General features: G+C 36.7%; 1 protein-coding gene across 1 annotated transcript in view; it reads right to left on the bottom strand.

Moving 5' to 3' along the window:
- The window catches only part of RGS22 (regulator of G protein signaling 22), a 138,392-nt gene that overhangs the window by 45,459 nt on the left and 78,684 nt on the right, over positions 1–14,249 (bottom strand). The window contains exon 14 of the mRNA XM_037730113.1: positions 1,727–1,921. Coding sequence (XP_037586041.1) covers positions 1,727–1,921 — 195 coding nt within the window. The remainder of the gene's footprint in view (positions 1–1,726; positions 1,922–14,249) is intronic.

Below are 14,249 nucleotides of genomic sequence, written 5' to 3' on the forward strand. Positions count from 1 at the left end.
GATTAGCTACAGCAGGGTCACACTTCAAAAGGATACAATAAAAAATGCGTACATTTCTATGTAATGATATAGTGCCACCAAAGATCATTCCTCCTTTCTGGACACCCCATGCAAACTTACAATCAATACAAATATATTGGTCATATTTACAATTTCTGTTCAATATAACAGGGTAATAGTCGTGAAAGCAGATGCCACTAGCTTTCGGAACCAAATAATTCACAGAACAAGAAATGACCGGACTCCATATTGTTATCAGCATGTGAGCAAAGGCTTTAAAGCTGTAGTAGGAGAGGAGACAGTCAATCATCAAATGAAACCTCATATCAGGTCTCTGTCTTCAGAGTTTGTAATGCACTGTTTCATGTAGTCAGGAGAACGAGACCATTCTCTGTTTCTCTATTGCAGGGAAAAACCAGCTTAGCTGAAGAGCTGCCTGAGAACTTTCTGTATTTAATAGTTAGCTTTGGTAGTCTGCTGGATTATTCTTTTTGGGAAAGTGTCTGCAGAATACAGTCAGCTGGGCTTTTAGAGAAGTCCTCATAGTTCTAGAAGGAAGTTTCTAGAACTAAGAGAGATTTATTTTTCCTCCTATTAAAAACTGCACAATTTGTTCCATGCATTTTATAAGAATCATGACTAATGCCAAAACTTTTTGGTTTAGGGAAGTTAGTTATAATTCCAAATCTTTAAAAAAAAAAATTGCATCCTCTATGGCATACTCTGTATTTAAAATAATGACTGGAGAGAATTTTTTAAAACTTCATCAGATTTCCAAATTTTCCTACTGTCCTGTATGCATTTTTATAGTAAAAAGGATGCTATGCTAATTTTTCAGGACAAAGAGAAATCTAATTATTTTGGTCATTGAACTTAGTAAATCACAACAGTTGTTTCAGCCACAATCCAATAAGGTAACTCTATCCAAGATGTTTTGGTATTAATTTTATATGTCGGTCTAAGAAATTGCTGAGGAGATATGAACAAAGAATAGCAATGCAAAGACAGCAGAGTTCCATGTGAAATGGCCTTTGGTACACAGTACATGTGTTAATTTAATATAAAAAGTATACATAGATGGTTTTAATTTGTGATTCAAAATAAATATTTAAATAAATTGCCTCCACCTTTTAGTAAATATAGTGAAAATATTCAAGCACTGAGGCTTAAAATGACCTCTTTCAGGATGACAAAAGATGTGTTGAAACTTCTGTCCAGTCAAGCAGTCTGACCTGATGAACATCTGGTCTTTAAAGCAGAAGCAGTGAAGTCAGAGGATCTCCACAATACATAGGAAATGTTTATGTTTTCTATGGGTGTAATATTTACGGAAACTCATCTAACAGAAAATGAAATAGGCTTTTCTGTTAATCAAAATTAAGGCTACTGCTGAAAAATAGCAAGAAGGGCATATTTACTTATTCACAGGAAACCAAAACTCAGATTTCTCTACTCTGACATATTTGTACAGAGAGCAAAAAATGACGTAAAGTCTTTCGTTAGGTGACAATAGGAAAACTGGCAAAAAAAATCAAGTGGATAAATATTTCCCTGCCCAAATTTTGAGGCTAGCCACATCTTAATTCTAAATCTTTGGTCCACGTGAGACCTGTTTCAGTTTTTCTCTTGTGAGCTAACAATGCTGCTTATCGTCAGCAGTAAACCTGATGATTTTTTTGCAGTAAACCTCAGTGGTTTTGCATTCAATTTATCAGTGGCACAGTACCTTTTTATAAGCAGTTTGGTCTGATTTTACCATCTTTGTCCATGGCTCAAGAAGGAGGAGAAGGATATATTCCTCTGCTGTGTCAAAAAGGTCTTCAAATGGTGGCTGTATTTTCATATAAATTTCTTTTTTCTTTTCCTGTTGGAGTCCAATGTCAAGGGTGGCAGAAGGAGCAACATATGTGGCAAAAAGATACTGAAGAAGAGGCAAGAAGGGAGAGGATGTCAGGAGAAGCCACCATGGTTAGCAGACACCTCAGCATAGGAATTTTTTAAAAACTAAGAGAAGGCAAATAAGCCCATGTGATATTTTTCTTGAAAATATGGGTAAAACTACTTAACATGAAGCAATGCATCTATATGAAAGACTTTGTTTTTCCTTTTGTTTTCCAGTTTCTTTACCAGTAATTAGTCAATTAGGCAATTTTTCTCAGATGACAAAAATCTGAGGAAGCATTAAATATTTTTATGGTAAATTTGAGTTTATGTGCCTCTTTTTTTCCTTTATGTTCACAACATTTCTAACACATTTGTGTTAGATTCCAAAGTGGTCTGAAATACTTTTTTTGGAAACAAGAGGCAAGAATACACCAGGACTGAAAAGCTGGCTATTAGTCTTCTAGTCTAGAGACTGAACAGACTACCTGCCCTACAAAATTAAGCTGCAGAGTTCTTAAGACTCTTGCTAATTATCCCTTTACAGCATTAAGTCTCTCCACCTGGTATCCAATGCTGTGAAAAAAATACAGGAAAAAAATAAGAGTAAATGGAGGCCGGGTACATTGGCTCATGCCTGTACTCCCAGAAAATTGGGAGGCCAAGGCCAGTGGATTACTTGAGGTCAGGAGTTCAAGACCAGCCTGGCCAATATGGTGAAACTCCCATCTCTACTAAAAATATAAAAATTAGCCAAGCGTGGTGGTGCACACCTGTAATCCCAGCTACTCAGAAGGTTGAGACAGGAGAATCATTTGAACATGGGCGGCAAAGGTTGCAGTGAGCCGAGACTGAGATCATGCCACTATACTCCAGCCTGGGTGACAAAGTGAGATTCTATCTCAAAAAAAAAAAAAAAAAGAGTGAATGGAAAGATATATATAGAACCTCCAGCAAACCTGCCACAAAGATCTGTTCCATTCTACTAATTGTCTTGTCTCTCAATAGTTACTTATATCTGAGAAGCAATGTAATACCATTTTGTTTAAAAAATGTTTGCATACTGGATATGTTATAACCTGAACATTTTAAATAGAGTTTTATTAAGAATCTCAAATTAATTTGTACTTTTTGTCAATTTTATTTCACATACTTAGAATTTGAACCTGATAACATCTAGACTCAGAACAGACAGACACAGATATAAACTTGTACCAAACAGCAAGTAATGGTCTTATTTAAAATAATATTTTAAAAGTCTTAAAGGATCCATGTTAATAACATAAGCATTTACCAAGTACTGCATCCACTGCATCTTAGACACTTGGCTAGGTGCTATGTATGCAAAGATTAATGAACAAGAGTCAATGCCTGTTCTGAAGAAGCCAATTTGGTGGTGACATGGAGATGAATATCAATGGTTATAATACAGTATGATAAGTGCTATAATAGAGGTATGTATTATAAATAAAATCGTCAATGATTCTTTTAAGCTCATCTCCCATTAATTATCTTTCAAATTTTACATTCAAATACAAATTTTCTGTAATTTCCCTAAGTCTTGCTGTTTTGCCATTTCATACCATTGCACATATTGTTCCTTCCATCTTGGATGTCTACACTACCCCACATATGTTGTCTGCTTGATGAACTAATTTAGTGTTTAAAACCAACATGGATTTCTCCTCCTCTAGGAAGCTTTCACTCACATTCTTCCCCAACAATCACACTTTCTGCTGCTATGCCTGTCACTCTATAATGCAGTTACGTATTTGGGTGTCTTCTCCTCTAGATTGGGATCCTTGAGAGTAAAGACTGTAGCTTATCCACCAGTGTATCTCCAATTCCTAAAACTGTTCTTGGCAGACAGTAGATGCCATAAACATTTATTAAATTTTCCAAATCCCCAGAAAAGATTCACTTAGGTATTGGAATAGGGAAGGAAATAATTCTAGAAACTCTTCAGAGAGAAAATAATTCTCTTTTCAAGAGACGGGGTCTTGCTATGTTGCTCAGTCTGATTTGGAGCTCCTGGGTTCAAGCAATCTGCCCACCTTGACATCCCAAAGTGCTGGAATTAACAGGCATGAGCCACCATGCCTGGCCTCCAGAAGATAATTGTTAAGCTGAATCTCTAGAGATAACTTAGAGTCAATAATCAGACAATAGAAGAAGGTTGATGAGAAAGACGGCCCAAGCAGAAGCAAAACACAGGTCAATGCCTGGAGGCTTATGGGAGCTTTAAAACCTAGAGAGACTTTAGGCTTCAAGTAGATAAGACTGGCTAAAGGAAAGAGGTAGAATAAGAGAAGACACTTTAAAGGGGGTAGGGACCAGAGCATGAATATAATCTTTTATCCTTTGTTAAGGAATTTGAATTTTTACCTGAAGATATAATGGGGAATCTCTGAAGGGTTTTAACCGAGGAGTAACATCATTGGCTATGATAGTTTAAGATCAATATTTGAGGCAATTTGGCAGTTATTTTAATAGCTAGACAAGAAATTATATGCCACCTTCACCTCTTGCTTGCTTTTTTACAATAGCCTCTTAACTGGTCTTCCCAGACTCCTCTTTGCTTTCTTAACAGTCTATTCTTACCACAGCAGACAGAAAAATCCTTTTGTGCAGCACTCCTCTGGTCAAACTCTCTAGCGGCTTCCCGTCTCACACATAATAAAAATCAAAATGCTTATAATTACCTATAAATGGAGTTTTTGGAAGTTTTGCAATGATGAGGAGACAAGGATTATAGTTCAGGACCTGTCAGTGGGGAAGTCCCTATAAACATTCTAAGCACTCAAAACACCCTGAGAGCAAGAATGGACTAGATATTGACTCCAGCCTTGAGTTTTTAATGTGCCAAAGGAAAATAACTGCCAACCTACAATTCTATGTCTAGCAAAAACACCCTTCCAAAATGAAAAACAAAATAAAGATGTTATAAATCAACAGACAAAAACAGAGACTTCATCACCAGCAGACCTGTACTAAATGAAATATTAAATGGAGGCTCTAGACAAAAGCAGAATGGACTAGAAAACAATGGAAAGTACAAATATGTGAGTAAATATCAATAAATATTTAACTGCAAAATGAGATAATAATAATGAATTAAGTCAGAGGAAAAGTAAAAGAGCCTGAGAAATAGAAGTCAGAGATAAGATAAACCACGTCAGAGTAATGCTGCAGAAGCCAAATGAAGAGCTAGCTTAAAGACAGGAGACAGCACTAAACAGTGTTAAGAATATATATATAATATATATATAAGTGAAGAAGTTAAAGCAACAAAAGAATTAAAGGTGCTGGTTAAAGTGCAAGTGAAATTATCTACTGTGAGGTCTATGACACATAGGAAAGCAAACAAGGTAAAAATCTGGGTAGTAATACAGTAATTTGCAGGGTAGAGTATCAAAGAACCAGTGGTTAAGATAAGGGACAAGGGCATGTAGAGTAGTTAAAAGGGAATATTGAAGTTCAAAATATAATAGGCATTCAATATATACTTGCTGAGTATATATATAGGATATGAGTGTCATAAAGTCAAACTGATTTGAAAGGGAAATTTCACAGTTCAAGAATTTAAAGCTGGCAGGGTGTGGCAGCTCATTCCTGTAATCTCAGTGCTTTGGGAGGTCAAGATGGGAGAATCACTTGAGGCCAGGAGTTCCAGATTACAATGAGATATGATGGTGCCAGGGTACTCCAGACTGGGTGACAAGAGTGAGAAAAGGGAGAGACAGAAAGAGAGACAGTGAGAGAGAGAGAGAGAAAGAAAGGAAAGAAACACACAGAGTTTTTAAAAGTGAACTAATTAAAATAATGTAATACTTAGGTAAATTATGAGACTAAAGATTTAAATTATCATATTAACATTTTAAAAGGTAGGATTAGCTCCAATAATTCCAAATTCACTTAAAAGAAAAGAAAATGGAACAGCCCAAATTACTTACATTAAAAATCAGTAGTCAGGTTAAATTAGGGCAGAAACACTTTTCTTGAAAAATGTTTTCTTCTTTTGCAATTCAGAGCTATAGTTTAAAAAGATTTGATGTTCTACATATCAAACTCTCATATATTGAAAATTCTGGTGAGTACAAGAAAATTTATCATATAGAAATCAGGATAACTCTTTGATTTTTTTTTTTTTTAATGAGAACAGAGAAGAGGGTAAAAGTAGGAAAGAAGTTGAAATGGTGGCTAGAATAACAATGACAGCTGATAGGATTTTCAGCCTCTTGTGGACACCTGAATCTATTTCCCTTCTCTTTTACTCTCAGTCTTGCCTTTACTCTTTCTGTTTTATCTTTAGGATTTACTGCTATCCTCAGTTCCATGAGATATTTTACATGTGATTTATATAGTCTACTACTATATCCATACCATGGTGGACCCTTCATGATGTCCTGTTAAAGCCGAGTTGCTCTATTTGATTGCATCCAATTGCCTTGGGATTTTACCTTCTTAAACTTTGATTTATTATTTTCTTCAAAATAAGTTTCTCTTTAATTTACCACTTACCATATTAGTAGAAGAACTTTCTCTCTCTGACCATACTTTTCATCTTTTTATATCTCTTACCAGGCTTTTCTTCACCTTCAGCACAATCTGAAGCTTCTTCTTGTCCTCCAAATAAATCATGCACCAACTGCTTTATCTTACTTTCTTAGACAATTGGGACTGAGAACTGTCCATTATTTCGACTATACTCTTACCAACATCCTTAATTCCTCCCGACCCTATCCTCAAGTTCCTAATAAAAACATGACAACTGACTCCATTATAAATAAATTTCAAAAAAAACTTAGCTGCAATCAAAAAGCTTGTTACATTTTTGCTTATTTCTAATCAACACCATTTCCCATTTAAAAACAGCTGTACTCTTTAAAGCTCCCAACTGTATCCTTATACTTCGTCACTTTCAGGAGACTTTATCTTCCACTTAACTGGGAAAAACCACTGGTATAAATGCCCTCTACTCTCCTCTCAAGAACTCTCTTCTAAACTTTTTTGTTTCCCGGTTATCTCAAAGAAGACATCTTTCCAGTTCTAAACCATTCAGGTGTGCTCCACCATGTTCCTCCAGAGCCTGCAACACCAATTATTTCCTTAGTGCCTTGTTTTCTTCACCTACCTCTCCATTGGTTCCCTTCTTCATGCTACAAAGTTGTTGAAATCTAGGGCCTCTCTCCTTCTAAAATGCTTTTCCCAATTCCATTTTGCCCTCAAACCATTACCCTACTTCTCTCTTCCCTCTTTCTATAAGTCTCCATAGTCACTCCTCAATCTATGGCAGTCTGGCTTCCATGCCAATGACAATGATCTCAAAGATCACTAAGAACCACATAATTGCTCATTCAGCAGCTTCTCTCCTTACTTTTCATTCAACTTGATCCCATAGGCAGGTTTAGTACTGCTGATTATCTCCATGCTCCTTGATTCCTTTCCTCTGACTTCGCCAACACTTTCTGTTGATACTCTCCCAATTTCCGCTTCTTCTCAGGCTCTTTGCTGACTCCTTTTCCTCCATCCCTCCCTTAAAAGATGAAACTCACTAAAGTTCCATGCTCAACTACACCTTCTCAGTTCATGCCCTTACAGTTTCTCACATGAGCGAGGCGCTCCCTCAAAGGACTTTTGTATTCTGCACTCTATCCCTTCTATGCCCTCTATCCTCATCTTCTTTTCCCCTTTCACTGAGCTTCTATTCATCCTAAAGACTCAGCTTCCTTGGCTGCTGAAGTGTGCCTTAAGTATCCTTCCTGTGTGCTCCCATGGATCCTGGACTTTTATGGTTTTCCCATTGGACCCTATACTCTACAAAGACAGAGATTGAGTCTACTTTGTTTATTACTGTATCCCTAGCATCTAGCATAATGTGAAGTTTAGAATGAGTAGATGAATGAAAGACTTCATCTAGTCCCAAAAATTTAACAGTCAATTAATGTGAAAGAACCCCATATATCAATACTAATAGCTTTAGACCTGATTTCTTTCCTGAACTCAAAACCTTTGCTTCTAGCAGCCTACTTGTTATAGCTACATTAATAGTTTCTAGACCCTCAATGACTCAATAATATAGCAAATTATCCCTTCCTAACTTCTAAAGCCTCTCTCTTCCTTCTGTGTTCCCGGCTTTCTTTTTTTTTTTTTCTCTCTCTCTCTCTTTTTTTAGATGGAGTCTCACTCACTCTGCTGCCTAGGCTGGAGTGCAGTGGCACTCACTGCAACCTCTGCCTGCCAGGTTCAAGCGATTCTTGTGCCTCAGCCTCTCAAGGAGCTGAGACTATAGGTGCGTGCCACCATGCCAGGCTAATTTTTCTATTTTTAATAGAGACAGGACTTTACCACGTTGGCCAGGCTGGTCTCAAACTACTGAACTCAAGTAATCTGCCTGCCTTTGCCTCCCAAATTTCTAGGATTACAAGCATGAGCCACTGTGGCCGGCCTCCAGTTTTCATTAATATACACCACTCACAGTACAATCTTTGACTCTTCCCTGCCCTCCCCTTTTTTATCCCCAAATGCAAATCCTATGAATATTGCCAATGAAACAAAGAGAAATTAACAAAAACAAATATCAAAATATCAAGAGGAAATAAGTAGCAGTACTTCCATCTCAAGAAACATCATAAAACTCAGTTTTCTGACCAAGATAGGCCAGGCCTTTCCCAGGTTACTGTCTGCTACCTTTCTTCCGGACCTCATACTCATATTTTGCTCTAGCCATGGGGGTTCACGCATATTATTTAGCTACATAATCTACAGTCTCAAGGAGCTATCATTGGGGCGGTCATATGGCCCTATTCTGGTCTAAGCCTACTGTCTTGGCATAATTATCAATAGTTTCACTCTCGAAAGCATCTGGGTTTAGATGATAAATTATATGGTTCCTCTATATTATCATCAGTTAGATAAATTCTGGTTTCTCTAAAAGAAGACTCCTAAAAACACTTGACACATATTTAAAGCTGAAAATAAAGGAAAGAAAAGCAGAAGATGTTCAATGATAAGAAACAGACATTTGTCTAATTCTCAGTCACATGAATTGAATAGCTATTCTCAAGTGCTGAAATCTCAAACCAGGAATATATAATTTAGAACTTGGGTTGAAAGCTTCACAGACTTCCCTGTTAAAAATAAATAAAGAGGGGAGGGGGAGGAAAAAAGAAATGAACTAAATAATTGCACCTAAATGTAGGTATTCATTTGCCCTTCTACTTTTATTTCTCTTGCTTCTTAAACACCAGTTCATTGAATTATTATCACCTAAACAACTTCTTTTTGTTCAAGTATCAAACCCTATCTGACAACTAGCATAATTCTTAAGAGTAACACACTCTCTCCCTGATTCCTTACCAGTTTTTTTGTTTTTAGCTAAGGGCTTACTCTGTCACCCAGGCTGAAGGGCAGTGGCATGATCTTGGCTCACTGCAACCTCTGCTTCCTGGGTTCAAGCAATCCTCTTGTCAACATTCACCACCATCCTCCACTAATTAAAAAAGATGTTTTGGGACGGGTGCAGTGGCTCACATCTATAATCCCAGCACTTTGGGAGGGTGAGGAGGATGGATCACCAAGGTCAGTAGATCAAGACCAGCCTGATTAACATGGTGAAAACCCATGTCTACTAAAAATACAAAAAATTAGCTGGGTATGGTGGTATGTACCTGTAGTCCCAGCTACTCAGGAGGCTAAGGCAGGAGAATCTCTCGAACCTGGGAGGTGGAGGTTGCAGTGAGTCAAGATTGTGCCTCTGCACTCCAGCCTGGGCAACAAAGCAAGACTCCATCTCAGAAAAAAAAAAAAAAATGTTTTGTAGAGATGAGGTCTCACTATCTTGCCCAGGCTGGTTTCAAACTTCTGGGCTCAAGTGATCCTCCTACTTGGCCTCCCAAAGTTCTGGAATTACAAGCATGACCCTCCATGCCCAGTCCTTTATTGAAAAAGCACAAAACTGAAAGCATTAAAAAGGGGGCTTGAGAGGTCATTCAATCCGTGGCATCCCAAGCCTACACTATATACATTTATTATCTTTTGTTGAAGCTGTATCTGCTGTTCCTCGCCTCCCCAGGATGGTAGGGACACAGGCTGTGAAGGGAGTAAGGATGAGAAACCTGAATTCAGTTTATCAATTCTTTATGAGGCCACATAGCAAAATTATAGTACATTTAAAGTGAATTATGGTACTAAAATCTGAAGATGTCTTTCTAATAATCCAAGGCAATCTAAAAGTGATAACTGACAACTGAGTATACATAGCAAATACAAGATATTGTAATCATATATATAAAACAAAAGTTTAAAAAGCTAAACAACACACTTAAAATCTTAAAATCTTAATAAAGATGATAAAATCATTTTAAATTGATATAAATTGACTTTAAGGTGAACTGTAAAGATTATACTATATGATACATAAGTAACATAGTCTGATTATGGGTTAGAAACATTGTTTAAACACCCTAAATCATTTGCTCTTTTTATTGGCCACCCAGCTCTTCTTTTCAAGCCACAGAGTAAATAACAACGTAGCTCATGTTAGAGAAGAAAATGCTCCCTTCATATTCCACTCAGCTACTCTGATTCACATTCAAGCAGAGATTCACTCACACACAGCTGTGGCCAACATGAGTCCAATTTAAACATTAACCTATGATGCTTTAACAACCCAGCAGGAAAGTTTTTGAGAAGGGATACAAGCAGTGCCTGTCTGTGATCAAACTGCCTGGCACTGCACACAACATGGCTCTAAGCCTCATCTCCCCTGGAGACACTCAAAGGTTATGTAATCAGGAAATGCACAATGGGCTGCTTGCCCCGCACCTCTCTACACCTGCGCCTGTGACTCACTTTCTTGGCGTCTGTATCAAATGAAAAAAGAAAAAGTAATGCCTGCCCCTAAAATATATTTTACAGTCTTGAAATTCTGGGAGTTAATTTTCTTGCCTAACTAAACTGTCAATATCACCCCAGAGTTAACAAGGCTAGCAAGAAAAAAAGACGTAAGATGGATACCATGGAGACATAAGGAAGAGCTGAATGGGAGAGCAGAAAACAGAATGGAGAAAGAAATTGGGATAAATGAAGACCAGAAAAAAAAAAAAGAAAAAAGAAAAAAAAGCAGAGGAGGGCAGGGGGAGAAAAACAATATTTTGATGAATGTTTTGCTTTCTAAATGGCATTAAAATGAAGAACAATATTTACTTTATTTTAATACATATTAGTTTGCTGGCATAATTGGGGGAAGAAGTGAACAAATATTCCTACTTTTGCCTCTTCAAGGAAATCTCAGCTGCTTCACTAAGTAGAGAAAATATCCTCTATACAATACCAGCATCGTACTATTACTACATATGAGATAACTCAAACGATTTAAAATACAACATTTCCCATTGCAATTTATATTTTTCCAACACTAAGATATTTTTCATGCAAAATTTCAGCACCGCTTTATGGTTTTCAAAATCATTTTGAAATTGTGTGCTAATAAGCATACTATTGGATAGAAGTGGATCCCAATCTCCTTTCAAATGTATCATAATGCATGCCAAGCTTACTCTTCACACATTAATGTTTTCTTATTGCATCATAAAGTCTAGATAAACATAACTGAGAAATGAAAATTGTGGGTTTATTAAACTTATTCTTGTTTTTTAACAATGTCAAAAGCAAAAAAAAAAAGATATTTTCCACAACTGTCTGTGCTATTTGGATTTTTCTTTGTATCAGAGGCTAAATGATGACAGTTATGGGGTTAAATTCCAATTAGCATACTGTAGAAGTACCCAGCAAAGTATTCTCACTGTGCCAAAGGTGAGCACAGGCTTTGGGAAGGCATGTTTTCCATAAGTAGGGGCCATTTGATGAGCTACAGCTTGACACTTATCTGCGTTCCAATGAAAACAAGAACAATTTCTCTGTGGCCTTAAAAGGCAAAGTCAAGAATAACACCAAATGTTGTAGCACATGTGTTGATTTGTTATGTTACATTTCAGCTGTTAGTTATGTTAATGGAACAGTTTCACATACTTCGTTTTGATGCATTTATTTTAATGATCATGTGTATGTATCTTGCTATGATTGCCCGGTAACACTGATTACATGATGTTCTGCTGTCACCACCAGGCCAGGACTGGAAGTAAGAAAGTGAAATGTAAAACTCTGGAACTATATGGCTTAAAGTGAGTCCTTCAGTACATGAAGAATAAGAGTGATTCAAAACCTATATACTGTGAGATCTTAATACTAGTTGACAGCACATCTTGTAGAGCATATCACCAGATTAACTAAAATCGGAGACATTTTAAAAAGTAGATTTACAATATAAGTATTCCAGAGATTAGGAGAAAACGTTCATGCTTTAGCATTTTGTATTCCTAACAAGTCCTTTTTTTTTTTTTTTAGAACCATTACTTAACTACAATTAGAGACAGAATTCTAATCATGTAATTAGTAAGGCAGCAAAAGGCATTTTAATACATATCTTCCACATTCTTCTAGTAATTTTCAAAGATGCTCACCAAGACGGTATAAGAACTATAAAGCCATTTGCTGTTGCAATTTTCTTCTACTTAACGATCAATTAGCACTAGGGTTCTGCCTGATGGACCAACAAGGTGGTATCAACAAAGACCTAGCTAGCCTCTGGGAAAAAGAGATATTCCATGAAACCCATGACACTATTTCATACACTCTAAAGACAAAAGAAGAAAAAGCGCTTGGCTACTGAAATGTACAAAGCTTTTTCACAAGCTCTTTCATGAAGTTCACAGTAAACTGTGCAGGACCTGGTGATTCTGGAGGAGAGATGATGTATCTTTTTTGGTAAGTGTAAGTGAGTGGTTCATAAGCAGCCTCCAAAGGGTGGAAGAAACTTTTTAAAGATGGAGAGTCAGGGTCTCCAGCCGTAACATTAGAGAAAAAATGAAGATTCACAGTGACGCTTTTCTTGTTATTACCCCTCTTCCTCCCTTACAAGCAATGGTCTACTAGAGCCAGTTTGTACCAGCTTACAAGAGCTGATTCATAAATATTCAGAAATTTTGTGAGTCAGTTGTTAAACTCTGTCATTACCAGAAATAAATCACATAAACTTACAATTAAAGAAATCATTATTCAGTCCAAGTCCAAAGGCCTCAGGAAAAAAAATAAAGAAGTTATATTCAAAACAAAAAATAATGACTACCCAAAACTCATTATTTCCTGTTGATTTTACTGTTTTGCTATTGATATCATCCATGGTCTTGAGGTGTATCTGTGTGGGGAAAATACCATATGATGGGTGCTACTGCGCATCTCTACCCAACTCTGCATTCAGTGATGTCAGGTTGGCAGCTTGAAGTCATCCATAGTGAGAGTATTTATACCCAGAGATCAACAAATGCTACAAATTAGGGCTGCTTTTCCCCCTAGAGATCTGGTTGTTAAACATTTGTCATCATAGCACTGACTATAAGGCAAATATACTTCTCTTCCTATCATGATCACTAAAGAAAGAGAAATAAAGTAGGAAAAAACAAATGACACCAGCTAATTCAAATATTTACTGGCAGCAAAGCTACATACCAGAATATACCAAGTCACACTAGAATATGCCAATTGATAACACAGTTTACTTACATATTCTGTTTAACAGACATCCATTTAAAAAATATATACAGTAAAGGCCCTGTTAATAGTTAGAGTAAAGCTGAACCAGAAGAGGGGGGGTCAACAGCTTTTCTTTAAAATTGTTTGCCTTCTGAATAGTCCTTTTTTAGAAAAGGCCAAAACTCGGCTTCAAATGTTAAATTTAATTTCAGTCTGATAAATTAATCGGAAGAGGTAAGAGTTTAGTGGGGAAAATCTTATTAGCTTGATGGGATGAAAAAGTACAAGGAACAGATTTGAAGAAGAAACATTAAAGCATTATGAGAAATAGAAATGGTACTAATGGATCTTGATTCAGTGTCTGGACCCCAAAGAGACCAAAATCACTTCACAGATCATCTTAAACACAACAGAACAGATGTCCACTAAACTGTAACAGCAACAAAAAAACATATTGTTGTACGTGATAGCAAATAGCAAAGTAACATGGGATCTTCTCAACTGGGCTCAATAACTCTATGCTTGGACTTTATATAAAACAATGAGATGAACTGTGCTCCAAATAGCTAAGGGTGAAAACTGAAGGAGTCCCCAGAGGTGTTTATAAAATATAAATGCCGTGACACAGGATACTTTCAGAAATCACAAAGTACTTATGTCAGCAAAAAGAGAAGTCTGTTTTCATAACCATTCACAGCTCTAGCAGGCATAGAACATTATCATCTGAGTTCATATGAGGCAGAAAAAGAAAATAACAAGCAAGTTCAAGCAATCCA

Source organism: Cebus imitator, unplaced genomic scaffold (genome assembly GCF_001604975.1).
Source record: "Cebus imitator isolate Cc_AM_T3 unplaced genomic scaffold, Cebus_imitator-1.0 Scaffold331, whole genome shotgun sequence".
Taxonomy (NCBI): Eukaryota; Metazoa; Chordata; class Mammalia; order Primates; family Cebidae; genus Cebus; species Cebus imitator.